Source organism: Culex quinquefasciatus, chromosome 3 (assembly GCF_015732765.1).
Source record: "Culex quinquefasciatus strain JHB chromosome 3, VPISU_Cqui_1.0_pri_paternal, whole genome shotgun sequence".
Lineage (NCBI taxonomy): Eukaryota > Metazoa > Arthropoda > Insecta > Diptera > Culicidae > Culex > Culex quinquefasciatus.
In genome coordinates this window covers 47835814-47856292 of record NC_051863.1, presented here as the reverse complement: position 1 = coordinate 47856292, position 20479 = coordinate 47835814, and the positions used below count along the sequence as shown (strand labels likewise).

Below are 20479 nucleotides of genomic sequence, written 5' to 3'. Positions count from 1 at the left end.
TATTTTTTAGGGTGTAACAATATTCTACAAAGTTGTAAAGCAGACAATTACAAAAGTTTTGATAAATAAACATAAGGGGTTTGCTTGTAACCATTACGAGTTATCACGATTTTACGAAAAAAAAGTTTTGAAAAAGTTACTTTTTGCTTTTCTCTTTGTTTCGTCGTTCGTGTCGTGTGTGTGTGTGTGTCGTTCGTGGATGACCGTGAACGGCCAGGATCAACGACGACCATCTTTTTACATCTTTTTTTTTTCTTCTTTAAATCACGATAACTCGTTATGGTTATAAGCATCCCCCTTATGTTTACTTACTTACTACTTTTTTATAATTGTCTACTCTACAAATTTGAAGAACATTGTTACACTCTAACAAATAACCCTGCAAAGTTAGAAAAAAACACAACATTTTAAAATGATTTTTTTCCCCAAAACTAAAATTTGACTTGCATGGCCGAATCAGTGATGTAACATCACTAAACATTACTACATAAGTTTTTTTTAAATAAATACAGTTCAGACTCGATTATCCGAAGGCCTCGAAAAAATTTCACTTCGGACAATCGAAACTTCGGATAACCGAGTCTGGACCATATTTATTTAAAAAAAAAACTTATGTAGTAATGTTTAGTCAATACTATACAATACTTATTTCTGCAAGCTTGATAAAAAATAACAATACAAATTAAAACTTACCAATGTTCAATATTTAATCAGATGGCAGAAAAAAAGCTTGTATGACCTACAGTCCAGACTCAATATTGCGAAGCCTTGATTATTCGATCACGAAAAAATATTCTTTCAGTGATTTTAATTTCATTTTTACTAATCTTAGTTAAATTTATTTGAGTAACACATTTTCAATAAATTTGTCAGATTTCCTATACCTTTTATTCAAAATGTGCCTTTTTTGACGCCATCTTGTATTACCTTTTCCAGGATCATGTTGGAGAATATTTTGAATATTTCGTTATTGAACTAATCGCCTGATTTTTTTTTTCATCCTAAGTGAAAATTTTATGTTGACTTAAGTTATTCGAGTCTGTACTGTACATTAAAATTAACCGTCATGAACATAAACTCAGCTGCAACCCATCGTTACCAACAAGTCTCCCACGAACCTCCAGCTCATGCGAATATCACAATGGAATCCGCAGGTGGCAAACCTCCCAACGCTGGTACATCGCTGCAAGAGTTCCGCAATTCGTTCGAAACGGTTCGCAAAGTTACGTACATGGTAGGTATCGATCCGTTCACCATGGAATCGGACCTAAATGTTCGCTTCTTTGGATCCACGATGTTCATGGCGTTGATCTACGCGCTTTGCTTCTACACTGGCTGGGAACTGCGAGATGCGGAAGGGTACCGAATCTTGGAAATGGCAATGATTCTCGTTTTAAACGCGCAAGGTACCAACAAGATGTGGATTGGATTTGTGCACAAATCTCGGTATTGCCAACTGTTTCAGAGTTCGGAACAGATCTACGAAAGTTTCGATGGCGATGCAAGAAATCGTCCCATTTTGAGAAATCTCGTTGCCAAGATGAATCTTCTCCTAAAGTGGATCGTGATCGTTTACGCCAGTTCGGGACTGCTAATCGTGGTTCTGGTCGCACTCTACGCAATCGTAGCGAGAGAAAAGTTTCTCGCTCTAACAATCATTGTTCCATTTGTGAACCATACGTCGTTAACAGGGTACTTGATCGTTTACTTAACCCACATGGCAATGGCTGCTTTCTGCGCGAATGGATATCTGGCCTCGGATACCGCATTCATAGTTACCGTCGTCCCGATCATTGCCTATGCCAACTCGCTCCAGAATGAGATTCGGAATTTCAACCTGCTGCTCCAGGCGCCGGAAAGAGATGAGGCTCTCATCGCGGAAAAGCTTCTGCGGATCTGCCAACTGCACCAGATGATAGACGAGTTCGAGCAGGAAGCCATCGCACACTTCAAAGGTGGCTGTCTGGTGCAGGTCGCACTACAAGCTGGCACCTTGCTTCTGACAATCTTCTTAGCCTACATTTGTGGCTATGTTCAAGCGTTGAGTATTTTCATGGCATTGATCTTTCAACTGACTCAATATTGCGCACTGGGAACGATCGTTACTGCAAAGGTGGGCATTTTTTCTTTGTTGATTGATTTGAGTTCGTAATAATCTTTTTCTTCTTTCGGACAGAACGATCAAATGATTAACGACATTTACGAAATCGGATGGCACAGGCTGGATAAACCGCAACAGCAAATGGTAGCTTTCATGTTGCATCGAGCTCAAAACGCCAAGGAATTGTCCGTGGGAGGGGTGGCACCACTGAACTTGGTCACCTATGTGCAGGTTGTAGAGAATACGACCAAACTAATAATAAACAAAAACATTCGTAGCAGAATTGATGTTGATAAGAAAAAAAGGTTTATTTGCAGACTTTTTAATTCCTTCAAGTGTATTTGGCATCACTGCTATTGTTTGCGAGAAAAATGTTGACGTTTAGGAATAGGGAGCTGATGCGTATGCGTCTGACGTGAGAGTGAGAGCGCGTCACTCGCATGTGTCATTCTGTTGGAATAATTTAGAGATGACGGACGTGTGATTGTTTTTATGTTATTTGGAAGAAGTAAATAAATTAGATTTTGACGAAGATTTTGATCAATTTCATGGTTTACTACATGGCGCAGTGAATGTTTTTCGAGGGGCGAAATAGGAGCATAGCGGGTCCAAAATAGCAATATACCCTAAATGAGAATGATATGAAAAAAAAAGAAGAAATCCAAAGCAGAAGACTGCTCTGCCATGGGTTTATTGACTCTCAAAAGGTAGTAGTAGATTTGGAGACACTTGATTTAACTGCAAGGAACATAGAATTTACAGTAGATTTTGAAGTTGCAATGTAGTTGAGCTAGAGCATAAATTGAGTTAGAGAATTAATTTCAAGGGTTAAATAAATGAGAAAGATTTCAAACAAACGAAATCTAAAACTATTAAATGTATTGCAATGGGTTTGAATATTTAAATCGGGATTGAAGTTACAATTTCAAGAAACGGTAGCCTAGATATCTACATTCCTTTAAATTGAACTGGAAATTGACTTAAAAAGAGAAAAAAATGAAAATTATTTTAGTGAAGATTTGGTAGTACTTGATAAAAATGTATTTGGAATTTCCAGTATGTTTTGAAGTTACAATTAAGATTAATTAAACTGGAGAATTAATATGGAGAGGTGAAATAAATGAGAATGATATCGGTAGAAATCGGAAGCAGTAAAATGCTCTGTCATGGGTTTGAGTATTTCAATCGGTTTAGAAAACTAAACGCCTTTTAATTGAACTAAAGATTGATTCTAGAAGGATGAATATATGAAATTTGTTTTAATGAAGTAGATTTGAAGATACTTGATTGGACTGCAGGGAATTTGGAATTTCCAGTATGTTTTGAAGTTGCAATTGAGTTGAATAGAGTTGAGCTAGAGACTTAATTTCGAGGGGCGAAATAAATGAGAATGATTTCAAACAGAAGAAATGAAAAGTATATCAATGAAAATGATTTGATGATAATTGAAAAAACCGCAATGAATTCGGAATTTACAGTAGGTTTTGAAGAAGAGAGAGAATGAGTCGAACTAGAGAATTAATTTAAGGGAAAAATGCATTTTAAAAGAAAATAAATGGAGTTTAAACTGCAATACATTTGAACTTTCAGTTAGTTTGAAGTTACAAAAAGGTTAGAAGGAAGTTGATCAATGAAACAACATCAATCGTTTATTTTGAAAACATGTGATTTGATTTTGAAACGTAAAAGACAGAACCATTTTTTATTATTGAATGTGTGATAAAATTTGCAATATTTTTTTAACTTTTAATATAATATCAATTTTGAGTAATATGATTTTTATACAAATATTCAAAGAACAAAAGAGTAGAGAAGGGGGGTAATGTAGAGAATACGACCAAACTAATAATAAACAAAAACATTCGTAGCAGAATTGATGTTGATAAGAAAAAAAGGTTTATTTGCAGACTTTTTAATTCCTTCAAGTGTATTTGGCATCACTGCTATTGTTTGCGAGAAAAATGTTGACGTTTAGGAATAGGGAGCTGATGCGTATGCGTCTGACGTGAGAGTGAGAGCGCGTCACTCGCATGTGTCATTCTGTTGGAATAATTTAGAGATGACGGACGTGTGATTGTTTTTATGTTATTTGGAAGAAGTAAATAAATTAGATTTTGACGAAGATTTTGATCAATTTCATGGTTTACTACACAGGTTTGGGGTAAAAGTTTTGTTTGTTCAATTATACGAAATTTGCTTCTTTTTTTTTTCAGATTATGAAAACTACGTACTCATTTCTTGCCATGTTGATAACACTTTTTGGTTAGAATGCGGATTAGGGTGACAATAAAAAAAATCGACATCAGGGATACATTTCCACGATTTTTCCCATATAAACTTCAACGATAAAAAGCGACCCCTTAACCTTAACCGATTTGGCTAAAATTAGCATAGTTACTTGAGATTTTCCAAAATTTAAATTTTTTCTTGTCACCCTAATGCGGATCCTACAACATACCGTATGATAACATAGGAAACATAATAGCGATGGAACAATTGTTATCAAAAGATTTTATTTTGACACTTACTGAGAGAGAGAGTTTCGGAAGATGACTCGTTTCTCCTCTCTCATGCACAAAATATTGGTAAAAAGAAACCAAAAAAAAAAATATTACGATTTTAGTGCTACATTTGCAGAAGAAACATCACAATTAAAAAACTGATGAGTCACTTTTCGTCCATGAACAATGTTTGTTAAAAAACGAAATGAATTTGATGAGTTACAAATAAAATTTCGATTTTAATTCGGTTTTACTGATGAATTATCAAATCACAATAAATTCTTTTGAAGTACATAACAGATGTTTGGTGTGCCTTTCAGCTGTGTATTACATTATAATCCATTTGGAACAATTATTGTTGCTGAGATTTCGGTCATTCGATTTTTTTTTGTATTTTTTAATTCGACTGAAACTTTTTTGGTGCCTTTGGAATGCCCAAAGAAGCCATTTTGCATCATTAGTTTGTCCATATAATTTTCCATACAAATTTGGCAGCTGTCCTTACAAAAATGATGTATGATAATTCAAAAATCTGTATCTTTGGAAGGAATTTTTTGATCGATTTGGTGTCTTCGACAAAGTTGTAGGTATGGATACGGACTACACTGGAAAAAAATGATACACGGTAAAAAAAATTTGGTGATTTTTTATTTAACTTTTTATCACTAAAACTTGATTTGCAAAAACACAATTTTTTTTTATGTGTTTTAGAGGACATAAAATGCCAACTTTTCACAAATTTCCAGGTTGTGCAAAAAATCATTGAGCGAGTTATAAATTTTTGAATCAATACTGATTTTTTCAAAAAATCGAAATATTGGTCGCAAAAATTTTTCAACTTCATTTTTCGATGTAAAATCAAATTTGCAATCAAAAAGTACTTCAATGAATTTTTGATAAAGTGCACCGTTTTCAAGTAAAATCCATATTTAGGTGACTTTTTTGAAAATAGTCGCAGTTTTTCATTTTTTAAAATGAGTGCACATGTTTGCACACTTTTGGAAAAAATATTTTTGAAAAGCTGAGAAAATTCTCTATATTTTGCTTTTTCGAACTTTGTTGATACGACCTTTAGTTGCTGAGATGCAAAGGTTTAGAAACAGGAAAATTGATGTTTTCTAAGACTCACCCAAACAACCCACCAATTCTTAATGTCGATATCTCAGCAACTAATGGTCTGATTTTCAATGTTTATGTATGAAACATTTGTGAAATTTTTCGATCTCTTCGAAAACGATATTTTCAAAATTTTTAAAATAAGACTAACATTTCAAAAGGGCTTAATATTGAATGTTTGGCCCTTTTGAAATGTTAGTCTTAATTCGAAAATTTTGAAAATATTGTTTTCGAAAAGATCGGAAAATTTCACAAATGTTTCATACATCAACATTGAAAATCGGACCATTAGTTGCTGAGATATCAACATTAAAAATTGGTGGGTTGTTTGGGTGAGACTTAGAAAACATCAATTTTCCTGTTTCTAAACCTTTGCATTGCAATATCTCAGCAACTAAAGGTCGTATCAACAGAGTTCGAAAAAGCAAAATATAGAGAATTTTCTCAGCTTTTCAAAAATATTTTTTCTAATAGTGTGCAAGCATGTGCACTAATTTAAAAAATGATAAACTGCGACTATTTTCAAAAAACTCACCTAAATATGGATTTAACTTAAAAACGGTGCACTTTATCAAAATTTCACTGCAGTACTTTTTGATTGCAAATTTAATTTTACATCGAAAAATGAAGTTGAAAAATTTTTGCGACCAATATTTCGATTTTTTGAAAAAATCAGTATTGATTCAAAAATTCATAACTCGCTCAATGATTTTTTGCACAAGCTGGAAATTTGTGAAAAGTTGGCATTTTATGTCCTCTAAAACATATAAAAAAAAATTAAAATAGTATTTTTTTGTAAATCAAGTTTTCGTGGTAAAAAGTTAAATTAAAAATCACCAATTTTTTTTTACCGTGTATAATTTTTTTCCCAGTGTAGTCCGTATCCATACCTACAACTTTGCCGAAGACACCAAATCGATCAAAAAATTCCTTCCAAAGATACAGATTTTTGAATTATCATACATCATTTTTGTATGGACAGCTGCCAAATTTGTATGGAAAATTATATGGACAAACTAATGATACAAAATGGCTTCTTTGGGCAAACCGAAGGCACCAAAAAAAGTTTCAGCCGGATTAAAAAAATACAAAAATTAAAACTGAAGAAAAAAGACCGATTTCGTAAAGAATTGCTCTGCTAACTAAAGGTTTACCAAGAGTAAGAAAAATTGTGGTAAAAAACTTACTAAAAACAGTGAGATAAAAAAAAAAACAATCAAATCAAATTATTCGCTCTACAGAATTGCCTTGGCGTTCTCGATTGCGAGATTCTTACTCGAAACTATGTTTCCGAAGGCTTGATTGTTGAGGCAATTGCAAACCTCTTTTTACACCTAAGCTTCCATCCAGCCCGGGATTTAAAACAGGATTGGGCAGAGTCCGATTTGCGATGCCTTTCCGTCAGGTCGCAAGATTTTTTGCGTCCGTCGCAGTGTGTTTTTCGTTTTTTCCGCGTGCGTGTGTGTGTTAAGGTGCGGCTGGCTCTGGTAGTCCAGATGACAGCTAGCCAGTCCAATTTGCGATGCCTTTCCGTCGGGTCGCAAGATTTTTCGTGTCCGTCGCGGCGTGCAACATCAACAAAACCCTATTATACCATTTCATCTCGATAAACATCGTAACTCGTCGTTCGCAAAGTTAATCAGTACCTCACATCAATCAATCATTTAAAACTTGTGAAATCATCTCAAGTTAAAAATTACACTGTTTAACCCTTCAGTTTTAATTACAAACGATTTTGGTTCTATCTTTCCACAGCCGGCTGTCTAAGACTAAACCATTTCATTTAAAATTTAACAACCGATAAACGGGAAATGTCTCATCCGCAGCATCCGATTGTTTGCCTTGAGAATAATATATAACACTTTTCATCAAACATTATGATTTTGGGTCGAAACATCATCTTCTATGATGAATCCTGACCAAACACCCTATCCTACTAACAAGTTTTCAGGTTCCTGGCGCTCGTGGGGTGTAAGCACAGAGTAAATCAGCTGCCCTAGTAGCAACCTGTGCTAACTAACATTCCCGTCCCTTAAAATCGAGGTATACAAACTGACATGGCGGGCGCCGTTGGTGGCCAATGACTGTTACCTATTCGCAATTGATCTAGCTTTAGCAATCATGGTGTTTTATCTTTTCGGCGCATTCATACATGCTGTTGATAAGGGAAACACTACTAGGTCGTCGAAGCCTATGATCAGTAGTGCTGAAAGGATATTACGGTTCTGTTCAGCAACGGAGGGGCAACCATGGGTGATCTCTCATGCTCATGCTCATGCTCATGCTAAGCTTCCATCCAGCCCGGGATTCGAACTGACGACCTTTGGATTGTGAGGCCAACATTTACTTCCCAGTCCGACGGAAGGCGTGATCATTCAATCTCGTCTCGAAAAATGCCACCGGGACCTTCTGGGATCGAACCCAGGCCGACTGGGTGAGAGGCAATCACGCTAACCCCTACACCAGGGGTCCCGGCAAAAAAACAATGAGATAAGGATATCAACACAAATGTTTCCATAATACAAAAAAAAAACAACTATGTTAACAACTGAATTTGGGCTTTTTTTTGCGAGATTTTTAATTTTCTATTTTTTAACATTGAAAGAAACTTTGTCCATGTCTAGAATTTTATTTTATAGGTCTAGTTATTTATTTTGTATTACAGAAAATTGAACTTGCTTTTGGGCTAAAGTTTAGGATGGTGGAATATCTGGTACCGCATATTTGATTTTCTGAAATCAATTGTGATTTTGTGGAACAAATCGAATATATTGTCTAGCTAAAGTACAAAAATCATGTTTAGATTCAAAATCAAACCTACGAACTTTTTTTGCCTTTTTTGAATAATGTACCAAGGAAAAGCTGTTATTAGAACCTGATAATTCTTGGTAGAGGTTGGTATGTAATAAAAAATGTAGCAAACAAAAAACGCATTCATATTTGATGGAGTGATGCTAAAATATTAATCTTTAATTAGTAAATAATTAATGCATGATGATAGCTGTAAAAACAAACGCATTTCCATCAAATCTAAGCATTCTACCACCACACTATAAGGGTGGAACCAATTCGCAATGGAGCCAAGCCAAACCCTAGTCAAAATGCACGAGGGGTCGAACAGTAAAAACGAAATTAAATCAACCGGGAGTTCTCTCGACGAGTTCATCAAAGGATTCGACACAGTTCATAGGACAGCTTCATTTGCCGGTATTCAATTCAAAAACGCAAATCTAGAACTCAACACCCGACTTGTCGGTACGCTACTCTTTGTCGTCATAATCTACACACTGTGCTTCTACACTGGCTGGAATCTCCGTGGAGATTGGCTCAGGTGGTTGGAAACCTTGCTGATACTTGTGTTGAATGTTCAAGGCACGAGTAAAATTTGGGCTGGTGTTGTTCAACAACCACAGTATTTTTATCTCTTCCAAACTTCGGAGAAAATTTATGCTATTTTTGATTCTGACGAACGTAACCGACCGATCCTGAGGGATATGGTGACCAAGATGGTGTTTATTCTGAAAGCGACGACCGTTATTTACGTGACAGCCGGAGGTGCCATCATATTTTCTGTGGTTCTCTATTCAGCGTTTACGAGACAGCATTTCATAGCAATTTCCGTGTTCATACCGTACGTTGATCATACCTCATCGATCGGGTACATGCTCACATTTGTGGTTCACGCCCTGATGATCGTGTTTTGCTGCAACGGCTACCTGGCATCGGACACAGCCTTTATGGCCACAGTCGTACTGATCATTGGATACGCCAACTCGTTGCAGAATGAAATCGTGAATTTTAACCACCTACTGACGATGCCGAAGAGGGACGAAAAGTTGATTTCGGAAAAAATGGCTCGTATCGGCCATCTGCACCAGATGGTGGTGGAGTTCGAACTGGACGCTGTCAAACACTTCCAAGGAGGCTGTTTGGTGCAGATCTTAACCCAGGCTGGGGCTGTTCTGATATGTATATTTTTGGGCTACATTTGTGGCTACGTTCAGGCCTTCAGCGTTCTGGTGGGCTTGTGTTTCCAGATAACTCAGTACTGTGCCCTGGGCACCATTGTGACGGCAAAGGTAAGTAAAGCAAGTTTAGTCTGATTGTCTGGTTATAAAAAAAAACGTTACTTAATCCACCCTTAGGTGGTTGGTGCCTTCCTCACATTTAAAAGGTAATGCTATCCAAAATAGGGCGGACCTTTAAGTGTTCAATCAATTTGACTCATTATTCATTCATTCATTCATTCAGATTGGGTAGTCAGATCTTCATATTTCAGGGCACTTATGTGCTTACAACTTATGATAGAGTAGTCAAATCTCCAATTCAATTTGTGCCCGTTCGAAAGGCTTTTTAATTACCTATCCAAAGATAGGTCGCATGATATATTTGGACAACGTTTTCATTAAAATATCTCCAAAAAGTGTATAAATAACACTTAAGTGCTTATAACTTTTGATAGGGTTGTCAGATCTTCAATGTTTGGAACGCGTTGGAAAGGTCTTTTGATTACCTATCCAACGAAACATCGCATGATAGTTCCGGACAACGTTTTCATCAAAATTTCTGAGATCCGGCTTCGAAAAAGTGCATAAATAACACTTAAGTGCTTATGATTTTTGATAGAGTTGGCAGATCTTCAATGTTTTGATCGCGTTGGAAAAGTCTTTCGATTATCTATCCAACGACAGGTCGCATGAGAGATCCGGATATCGTTTTCATCAAAATATCTGCGATCCGGCCTCTAAAAAGTGCATAAATAACACTTAAGTGCTAATAACTTTTGATAGGGTTGTCAGATTTTCAATGTTTTGGACGTGTTGGAAAGGTCTTTTGATTACCTGTTCAACGACAGGTTGCATGATAGATCCGGACAACGTTTTCATCAAAATTTATGAGATCCGGCTTCCAAAAAGTACATAAATAACACTTAAGTGCTAATAACTTTTGATAGGGTTGTCAAATCTTCAATGTCTTGGACGCGTTGGAAAGGTCTTTTAAATACCTTTCTAAAAATGTATAACATGCCGGGTTTTCTTACAAAAACCACCCTTTTTACAATCTTCCGGACTTTTGCTAAAATCGTTTTTTTAGCATAACTTTTGAAGTACTTAACTAAACTGCATAATTTTTAATAGCGACTTATGGGACCCCAAGACGGATCGAATGACGCCAAAACGGACAAAATCGGTTAAGCCAATGTTGAGATAAACGAGTGACAATTTGTTGATCAACATCCCACCACACACACAGACATTTGCTCAGAATTTGATTCTGAGTCGATAGGTATACATGAAGGTGGGTCTAGGAGGTCTAATTTAGAAGTTCAGTTTTCGAGTGATTTTATAGCCTTTCCTCAGTAAGGTGAGGAAGGCAAAACCATCGTAGAACGAGCAAATCACGAGAGACATTTACGACATCGGGTGGAATTTGCTGCAGAAGCCACAGCAGAAGATGATCGTTTTTATGCTTCATCGGGCTCAGGTTGCCAGAGATTTAACCGTGGGTCAGATGGCTCCACTCAATATGGTCACTTATGTCAAGGTAGGACAAACCATGCCATTTCTTACTTATATTTCATATCATTTGAACTATGCTTTGCAGATAATGAAGACCGTCTATTCTTTCTTCGCCATGTTGGTAACAGTAATGGATTAGAACATACTGTTCCTTCAAGAGGCAAACATTATACACGCAAAAATATTCGTCAATCTGTTGTTATCAAGTGTACCATATATTTTTAATACCCGTTGATTTGACTATTTTTTTGCGACGACTTCGAATAATCGATTCTGAACTGTGTATAAAATTCAACCTTTTCTCATATAGATATGTATTTATTTTTCCTCGCAATTGTGCTATCACCTAAAAATAATAATAATAATAGCGCGGGTGGCAAAACAGTATAGTTTAGGTTTCAAAGATTTAACTCGTCTCAATAGACTCGCATTCGGACTCATTCTGGTAAATCGTACAAGTTTAAATATTCAATGGCAAAATAATTAAACATTAACCAACATCTCATTAAAAATTTGAAATGATAATCAACACTTGTATTTAACAGTCACTTCCCTTCCAACGAGATTCATTATGCGAGGTGAAACGATTCGCAATGGAGGTCAAAAATAGTAAGTCAAGTAAGAAAAATAAAAAAGTTGCAACAGGAAGTTCTTTGGACGAGTTCACTAAAGCCTTCGATACACTTAATAATGCTGCCTACTACGTTGGTCTGAATTTTCAAACCCTCGAATTGGATCTAAACATCCGAATATTTGGATCAGCACTGTTCATGATCATCATCTACGTTCTGTGCATCTTGACTTGTTGGAAGTTACGTGAAGATTGGCAGGGGTTGTTTGAAACCTTGGTCATAATCGTACTGAATATCCAGGGTACAAATAAAATTTGGATAGCCGTCGTGCATAAACCACGATATTTCAGACTTTTCCAAACTTCGCAGCAAATTTACGAAAGTTTTGATGCGGATGAACGGAACAGACCGATATTGAGAGATATGGTGGCTAAGATGATCTTCTTCCTCAAAGGAATGATTGTAGTTTACGCGACTGCCGGAGGAGCGATCATAGTATTTGTGTTCCTTTATGTAGCATTTACAAGACAGAAATTCATGCCAATTTCAGTGCACATACCATACGTTGATCATTCGTCATGGATCGGATATATAATCACATTTGTGGCACACAGTCTAATGATTGTGTACTGTTGCAATGGCTATCTAACATCGGACACTGCCTTCGTGGCCACCGTTGTACCAATCATAGGGTATGCAAACTCGTTTCAAAATGAAATCTCGAATTTCAACCAACTACTGACGATGCCAAAAAGGGACGAAAAACTAATCGAAGAAAAGCTAGCTCGAATCAGAAAACTGCATCAGATGATAGTGGACTTTGAACTGGACGCCATCGAACATTACGCAGGTGGCTGTTTGGTGCAGATCTCAACCCAGGCCGGATCCGTTCTTCTATGTATCTTTTTGGGCTATATTTGTGGCTACGTTCAGGCCATCAGCATTTCAATGGGCCTAGCTTTTCAAATCACACAGTATTGTGCCTTGGGAACGATTGTAACTGCCAAGGTATGTCATTGAAGATGAATTCAAAATTACTGAAAAATTAATTTGTTACCACGCCGTAGAACGAACAAATCACTGCGGACATCTACGACATTGGGTGGAATAAGCTGCAGAAGCCACAGCAGCAGATGGTCGCGTTTATGTTGCATCGTGCTCAGATTGCCAGAGATTTGACCGTGGGTCAGGTGGCTCCACTAAATATGGTCACGTATGTCAAGGTCGGCAGAAGAACGTAAAGAGTCACTCGCAACAACTACAACTCTTAAACCATTTTGCAGATTATGAAAACCATGTACTCCTTCTTTGCAATGCTCGTCACAGTAATGAGATAATTTATGAAGTTCCTGAAAACGCTTCGTTACACACTGTGAGATTCAACCTGCGGTCATGAATACGATTTGATAATTAAGTATTTAAATGTTTTAACTTATAGATCTATCTATTCAGTTAAACCCCAAATTAAAAAAAGTGTCCCTGTGTTAATATAAATGGCCGCTTAGGGACAATGATCAAAATCAAGACTTTTATGAAAAATCATCAGAAGAATTGAACTCTACGATCGGTATATAAAAATGTTATTGTGTAGATTACTTTTCATAAATAGATTTTATTGATGATTTATACATTTTTTAGGAGCTGCATACCATGCTGCATTTTCCGTGAGATTTTTTCACATATTATTCCACAACTAATTTAAAGAGCTTTTCTCAACTTTTTAATCTTTTTAATACGATGGACACACTGATGGGCTACATATTTTAGGATGTAATATTACATGGAATTTTATAAAATAACGCAACATTTATTTTAAACCTAGGCCTTTTACACGCAGCTGGATTACTACTTTTCTGCAGTGTCTAAATTCAATTCTCAAAAATTCATTGTCACGAATTAATGTAACTAACTCGGACGAAAATACTAAATAAACATTTTTGAGTTAATATTCCTTGCATTGAATGACTTTAATTTTTGCCTCGAAATGTTTTGAAATGTCTATTTTTCTAATCGTGCGCTGTTTAAGGGAACTAACGTCTTATTTCAAAGATTTTTGAGTAGTTTACCAAAGAAAAAAAATGCAATGAATTCATTAACTAAAAAGGCTTTAAATAAAATAATGCAAGCACAAATACCAAAGCAGAAGAGCAGCACATTAATGTTTGGACCAAACGAAAACGATGACGACGATAAAAATTAAATATTACCTCTTTTTGAGTAATTTTCCTGACAAAGTTGTAGGTATGGGTATGGAGAATTCGGAAAAATATGTACAACCTTACAAAAATTATACCGAAAAGCGTTCGCGCAAAAACATTACTGTTTTAACTTTGACCCAGCAAAACAAATTTGGCATTTTTTTTTTCAGAAAGTCGTAAATTTTTAGAAGTAATTGAAACAGCTGTCCATTTGTTTTTTGTTATTGATTGCACCGTTTTTGAAGTAAATCCTTCAAATCTAGAGTTTTTTTTTGATTAGGTCCTATTGAACTATTGAAAGACAATAGTTTATTGGTCCTTTTCAAAAAAAAAACTCTGGAAATGTTTGATTTTTGCCAAAAATATGCAATTATTGTTTTTTGAAGTGCCCAACGTAGCCCAAAACTGAACATGTTTTTCCAAAAAGTTCAGAAAAATTTCTTCAAAATTGGTCTTAGAAACTCTGAAGATTAGACCTCAAGTTGCTGAAATTCAGGCATAAAATCAAAAGAAACAGGAAGAATTTGATGTGTTGGTATCACTCAAATAGAATGCAATTACATGAGCAACACTGTTGATCCGATTTTCAATATCAAAAAATGAATCATACGGGAAAAAATATTATCAAAATTTTTAACTTTAGACCATTATTTACAAATTGAAAATTGGCGAAATTTAACAGCTCAGGCTATTACAATTTTATTTAAAGTTTTTGTTACACTTTTTGCATTCAAATGTTGGGACTTTGGCTTGTTATTTTTTTTTGTAATGTACTGTTTCAAATCCGATTTTTCATTTTAACGTGAATTAAAAATTTTTTCGACCGTTTTTATTTTTTCAATGTTTTCAGAAATCTGATTTTTTTTAAATACTGCATTGTCAAATATAGTTAGCCCTTGCAGACATGCATCGACACTAAGAGCTCTTCTTAACCGCACTCAGCTTGTTCTAGTTGGCATTTACGTTTAAAGTAAAGTTATGCTTGTTGCCAGTTAAAAACGTCTTGTTTTTAGCATGAATAATGTGTAGAAAACATTGGTTCATTGGAAAAAACGACTTCAGGTATATTTTTATGTGACTGTTCTCATAAGCTTTCAAGAAGAACTTCTTTAAAGCTCTTTGAGCGCACTTAACGGTTTATACCCTATATCTCACTTGGTTTATAATATAGCCTCTGAGGGTTTCGGGAGCCTTAAAGATTAGCGTAATTAGTGTACTTTAAACACTTGCACAACATGCTGGGAATCGAAACGAAAAAAACGAAACTATTGGCACTACGCCCCCCGGGGCATGGCCTTCCTCTAACGTGGGATTTCTGCTCCAGCGCCTCTGACGAGACAGGAGAAACCGGGACCGACGTTTTACTTCACCATCCGATAGAAGCTCAGTGGATAAGGCGGGAATCGAACCCGCGTCTCATAGCATCATCGGGATCGGCAGCCGAAGCCGCTACCCCTGCGCCACGAGACCCACCCATGAACATGCTGGGAATCATCTACGCCAAATGCCAAACAAGTTCTTCTAAAAGAGGAGTTAGAGCGGATGCACGTCTGAGCCCTTGCTGGATCAGAAATATTTTTTGTTCTTTCTAAAACATATTTAAAAATAAAAGTTTTCATAAACAATGACTTTGCGCAACAAAATTTAAAATTAGAGTTTACGCATTGTTGTCCCAAATTGTCCTACAACTATCACAAAAGACACCACATTTTTCAAAAATTTCGCTTTGAAGAGAAAAAATCTAGAACGTGTAGACACCATTTCAGTATAGCCGGCTGTGAAATTTGTAAGGAAACTTGTAAGTACGAATTAATGTCGCACATTTATGTTCAGAGAATTTTGTCAAACAACTATCAGCGAAGCAAGAATTACATCATTGAATGAAACTTCATGGCAATGATGGATGACGTCACCTTAATAGCATCAACTTGGAAATTAATGTCCACAGCATAGAGCGTCCAATATCCCGGGGTTACAAAACTCCCGCGAAACGGGAAATTTGCAACAAATTTCTCGTAAAATTTTAAATTTATCAAAAATTGTTCTGATCCTGGTTCTGATCAATATTTTGCAACACTATTGTATAGAATAGCAACTTAAATTGTCAAAATAAGTGTGAGGATCAAAGAGTTCCTTGACTGCTTGTAAAAATATGAAACATCAAGAAAATATGTAAATTTTCTAAATGTAGGTATAAGCTGTCCAAAATATTCGTTCAAAATATCAAAAAATTAGTATTTTATTTGTTTTCTTACTCTTGGTAGCACCTTTACTTACAAGCAATACACTCAAACCCCGTTGGTTTGAAACCAACTGTTGTCAGACGAACGTGGTCACTTTTTAGTTTGATACCCTTTTTACACGGAGTTCACACACACTACCATATGTTTGGTTTGATAGTGTGCGTGAAAGCCGTGTAAAAAGTGACAGTTCGTTGAGTGTAATTGTTCCAAAATGGATAGCTGAAACGAACTCCAAAACTCTGTTATATACCTCAAAAGAACTTATTGTATCTTGATTATTAATCAATTAAACCGAATTGAATTGAAAATTGTATTTTATTTGTTATTTATTTATGATTTATTAATCAAAGTTTTTGGAAAGTGAGTAAAATGTATCCATGCTCCAAAACCATACAGTTTCATTTTGTTTGAGAGAATATGATAAAGAATAATGTTGATAATCAAGTTGAATTGATAATAAAATGCAGTAAGTTTTTTTTATTCATGGCAAAAAAAATGCAAAAAATATGTTTTTCATGGCAAATATTTTTTTCCAAAACCATTGAATTTACCTCAAAATCTGTTTTTTTTTTTCTTGAAATACCATTTATATGTAATCACAACTCAATGTTTTCAAATATTTGGAGCAAGTTTTTGAAATATGTTTGCCTTTTTACGGGACCTTTTATGAAAAACGAAATAGTTTTATAATGATTTTAAAATGATTCAGCCTAAAAAATGACTTAGGTAAAATAATTTTCATAGCAAAAACAGTTGCTTATAAGATTCATTTTTAAAGCTCTTATGCCCTTGGTAGCTCTGGTGCGCTACAAATTTTCTACTTTAAATTTTAATTTCTCGAACACTTTTATACAAAATTACCCAAATTCTTCTGGCACAACCCTCTTTGAGACCTTTAATGATACCAATTCAATTTTCATACAATTTGGTCATGGTAAACAAAAACGTAAAAAAACTCAATTTTGAATTTTGGTTTATTATTTTCAAATTTACCAAAAGTATAATAGTTTGTTTACATTCCATGTATTGTAATTTTTGTTACCCAACAAATGAAGAAAATCTTTTCCATGTTGTGAATGCTTCAGAAATTTATTTCATCTAAAATCAACCTTCACATGGAATTTTCAGACGAACTGTTGAATTCAATAAAAACAGTAAATTGAATTTAATAAAAAAAATAGTTTTTTAACCATTTGTAAACATATATAAAGTTTAAAAATTGTATACTTCCGCTTGAATTTCGGGAAATATTTTTTATTTAGGAATTCCCGGGATGTTTTTCCCGGGACGGGAAATTGGACGCTCTAACAAAACATAATTAACCTTGTGAATTAATAACAAGTTTCAATAGAATAGCGTTCAAATATTAACCGACAACATATTATTGGCATATTAAAATGAGCAACGAGAAGGTTCTCTCAACAAATGCAAACTGCCAACAATGGAGAATAGTAACAGAAAAGTCAGTGCAAATGCTAAGCCTACCAAGCAAAATAAAAACCATTCATCTAGAAGTTCTTTGGACGAGTTCATCAAAGCTTTCGACACAGTTCATAAGAGAACATCTTTCGTCGGTCTTGACTTTAAAACTACCGAATGGGATATAAACATTCGTTCCGTTGGATTGGTCCTGTTTATGTTAACCACCTACGGACTTTGCTTCTACACTGGTTGGATTCTACGTGAAGATTGGCAAAGCATGTTGGAAACTTTGCTGATCCTTGTGCTGAACATGCAAGGCACTAGCAAGCTTTGGGTTGGCTTCGTGCATAAGGTGCGATACAGCAAGCTGTTTGAAACCACGGAGCAAATCTACGCAAGCTTCGATGCCGATGAACGTAATAGGTCGATTCTGAGGGACATGGTGGTCAAACTGACCTTTTTTCTCAAAGGAATGACCATCATGTATGAAATGGCAGGCGGGGTCGTAGTGATCTTTGTTGCTTTGTTTGTTGTGATAACTCGTGAGCATTTCCTACCATTTTCAGTGTTTATACCTTACGTTGATCATACATCATGGATCGGATATATGATCACATTCATTGTGCATAGTCTAATGGTTGTGTGCTGTTGTAATGGCTACCTGGCGTCGGACACCGCGTTCGTGTACATAGTCGTACCGATCATTGGCTATGCCAACTCGTTGCAGAATGAAATCGTGCATTTTAACAAACTTTTGACGATGCCCAAGAGGAATGAAAAACTAATCGCTGAAAAACTTGATCGAATCGGAAAACTACACAGGATGGTAATCGATTTTGAGTTGCATATCATCGAGCACTTCCAGGTAGGATGTTTGGCTGAGATTTCACTGCAAGCTGGATCCGTTCTACTGTGCATATTTTTGAGCTACATTTGTGGCTACGTACAGGCTTACAGCATTCTGGTTGTTGTGTTTTCCCAAATTATGGAATATTGTGTCATAGGAACAATTATTACGGCCAAGGTGAGTCAGTTATTACTTTAGACATAACTAAAAACTCAAAGTATACTTTTAACATGTTTTGTAGAACGAACAAATTACTGCGGATATTTACAACGTTGGATGGCACTTGCTCGAAAAACCTCAACAGAAAACGATCATGTTTATGCTACATAGAGCGCAAACGGCCCGAGATTTGACCATAGGCAAGGTGGCTTCCCTAAATATGATAACGTTCGTGAAGGTTAGATATTTTTATGCATACGTCATCAATTATGCCCTTCACAATTTTGTTTTCCTCAGATAATGAAAACGACGTATTCTTTCTTTGCCATGCTGGTAACAGTATTGGAGTAAATTAACTGTGTGTTTCAAAAGCAAATTGGACTGAACAATCAAACTGTATTCAACATTAAACTTCTTCAAAACTTTAATTCAAATTCATTGTTGAATGTCAAAATCTTGCCTCAAATAAAAGCAACATAAAATGTTTTCCCTAAGCTCAGAAAAATCTGTTTGTCGCAAACCCCATATTGCAATCTGTACTCACCATCTTATTGTCGTGCACGTACTCCTCGTACAGGTCCTTGATGAGCATCTCCAGCGTTCGCTCGCGCTTCCGGGAAAAGGTGGGCGTCTGGAAAGTGGCCTTCTCGCCGTTGATCAACTTGACCAGCAAAAAGTCCCGGAACACGGCCGGGTCCTGCAACAAAAAAGAAGCAAACCAAACGTGACATTGTGTTTGTCTTTTTTTGGCAATATTTGGCACGTGTGTGACCTGAATGTTGGGCCTTAAAACACCTGTCAATCAATGGTTTGAGAGGGGACTTTTTTCGGTACGCCTCGAAAACGTGGTCATTTTTTGGGTCAATTGAATCAAGCGGATTGGGCTTCAATCAAACTGTTTGAAAGGTGACACACGCTAAACGTTGGTTCACTTACCTCAAATTCCGGTGGATTGGGCAGCGTAGGTCCAAACGGTGGTACAGTTTCATCACAGTATACCGCTAGCCGATATTTTCTACTTCGTCTAGTAACAACGGCGAAAACGTCTGGAAATAAGTAAAGGAACATTGTCAACAAATTGAAATCGAGCAGTCCCTCACGACCAATAACCAAAAATAACCAAACAGAGTACTTTACGAAAATTTTGCTATTTGCTGTATTCACTTGTTGCTGAAGACACTTTGAAGATTCAACCTTTGGTACATGAAAAAATAGTTTATTTTTTATTTTTTATTTTTTTTGTTGGTCGATTTCTCTTGTCAACAAATGACCATAAGTGATTTTTTTATCATTCCGATAAAATATTACTTGAGTTTTAAATTCCTACGTCTTGAATCTGTAATTATAATTTTAAAAAAATGTGTCATAAAAAACCCTTTTCAAATGTCATGAATATTGATAATATGTCAAAATATTGATAATATTTGGAAGGACATTGAAAATGGGATCTAAAGTTGCTTAGCAAATTTATGCATTAAAAATTTACTGTTAGGGGAGTGATAACCAAAATCCCATCCTGATTTGTTTTTTATGTGGTTGTATTAAAGCAACTCAGGGTTTAATATTAAAGTTTTATAGACATATTTATGGAATCTGTGGGCACTATCACTATTTTTAAAAATTTCTGTCAAATTCATTTAGATAAAAAATCTCTTTTCCATCATAAATTTTTTTCCTACCGATAATTGAAAGTTTTTTTTTAAATGTTTAATTTTTCGAATTTACAAAACTGCCAATTTTGTTTTGCCTTTGCTGGGTCGTATCACAAAAGTAATCGTTTTTAATCCACTAAAATAAAACA

The 20479-nt window shown here is 35.6% G+C and overlaps 3 protein-coding genes across 14 annotated transcripts in view; 2 read left to right on the top strand and 1 right to left on the bottom strand.

The window, feature by feature from the left end:
- The window catches only part of LOC6052037 (GTPase-activating Rap/Ran-GAP domain-like protein 3), a 333316-nt gene that overhangs the window by 28602 nt on the left and 284235 nt on the right, over positions 1–20479 (bottom strand). For all 10 annotated transcript variants that reach the window (XM_038264587.1, XM_038264585.1, XM_038264586.1 and 7 more), the window contains 2 exons: positions 19615–19724; positions 19223–19375 (listed from right to left, as the gene is read on the bottom strand). In XM_038264587.1, coding sequence (XP_038120515.1) covers positions 19223–19375; positions 19615–19724 — 263 coding nt within the window. The remainder of the gene's footprint in view (positions 1–19222; positions 19376–19614; positions 19725–20479) is intronic.
- LOC6036948 (odorant receptor 67d) lies at positions 793–4778 on the top strand. The gene is made up of 3 exons (XM_038264600.1): positions 793–2113; positions 2177–2332; positions 4315–4778. Exons 1-3 carry the CDS (start codon positions 1067–1069, stop codon positions 4366–4368), a joined length of 1257 nt encoding a protein of 418 aa, XP_038120528.1. The 5' UTR covers positions 793–1066; the 3' UTR covers positions 4369–4778.
- On the top strand, positions 12490–13764 carry LOC6052036 (odorant receptor 7a). 3 transcript variants are annotated; one of them, XR_005278689.1, is made up of 6 exons: positions 12490–12817; positions 12877–13032; positions 13093–13181; positions 13248–13376; positions 13448–13579; positions 13647–13764. XR_005278689.1 is itself a non-coding variant. In XM_038264605.1 (5 exons), the coding sequence occupies exons 1-3, from the start codon at positions 12554–12556 to the stop codon at positions 13144–13146; spliced, it is 474 nt and encodes a 157-aa protein (XP_038120533.1). In that variant the 5' UTR covers positions 12490–12553; the 3' UTR covers positions 13147–13181; positions 13248–13579; positions 13647–13764. The 3 variants fall into 3 exon arrangements, 1 of the variants encoding a protein (XP_038120533.1); XR_005278690.1 differs by having other exon boundaries at positions 13248–13388; XM_038264605.1 differs by having other exon boundaries at positions 13248–13579.

Coding starts and splice junctions, on each gene's coding strand:
- LOC6036948 (XM_038264600.1), top strand. CDS start 1,067: ATGAACATAAACTCAGCTGCAACCCATCGTTACCAACAAGTCTCCCAC. Junction 2,114..2,176: donor GAACGATCGTTACTGCAAAG/GTGGGCATTTTT, acceptor TCTTTCGGACAG/AACGATCAAATGATTAACGA. Junction 2,333..4,314: donor ACTTGGTCACCTATGTGCAG/GTTGTAGAGAAT, acceptor TTTTTTTTTCAG/ATTATGAAAACTACGTACTC.
- LOC6052036 (XM_038264605.1), top strand. CDS start 12,554: ATGCCAAAAAGGGACGAAAAACTAATCGAAGAAAAGCTAGCTCGAATC. Junction 12,818..12,876: donor GAACGATTGTAACTGCCAAG/GTATGTCATTGA, acceptor ACCACGCCGTAG/AACGAACAAATCACTGCGGA. Junction 13,033..13,092: donor ATATGGTCACGTATGTCAAG/GTCGGCAGAAGA, acceptor ACCATTTTGCAG/ATTATGAAAACCATGTACTC.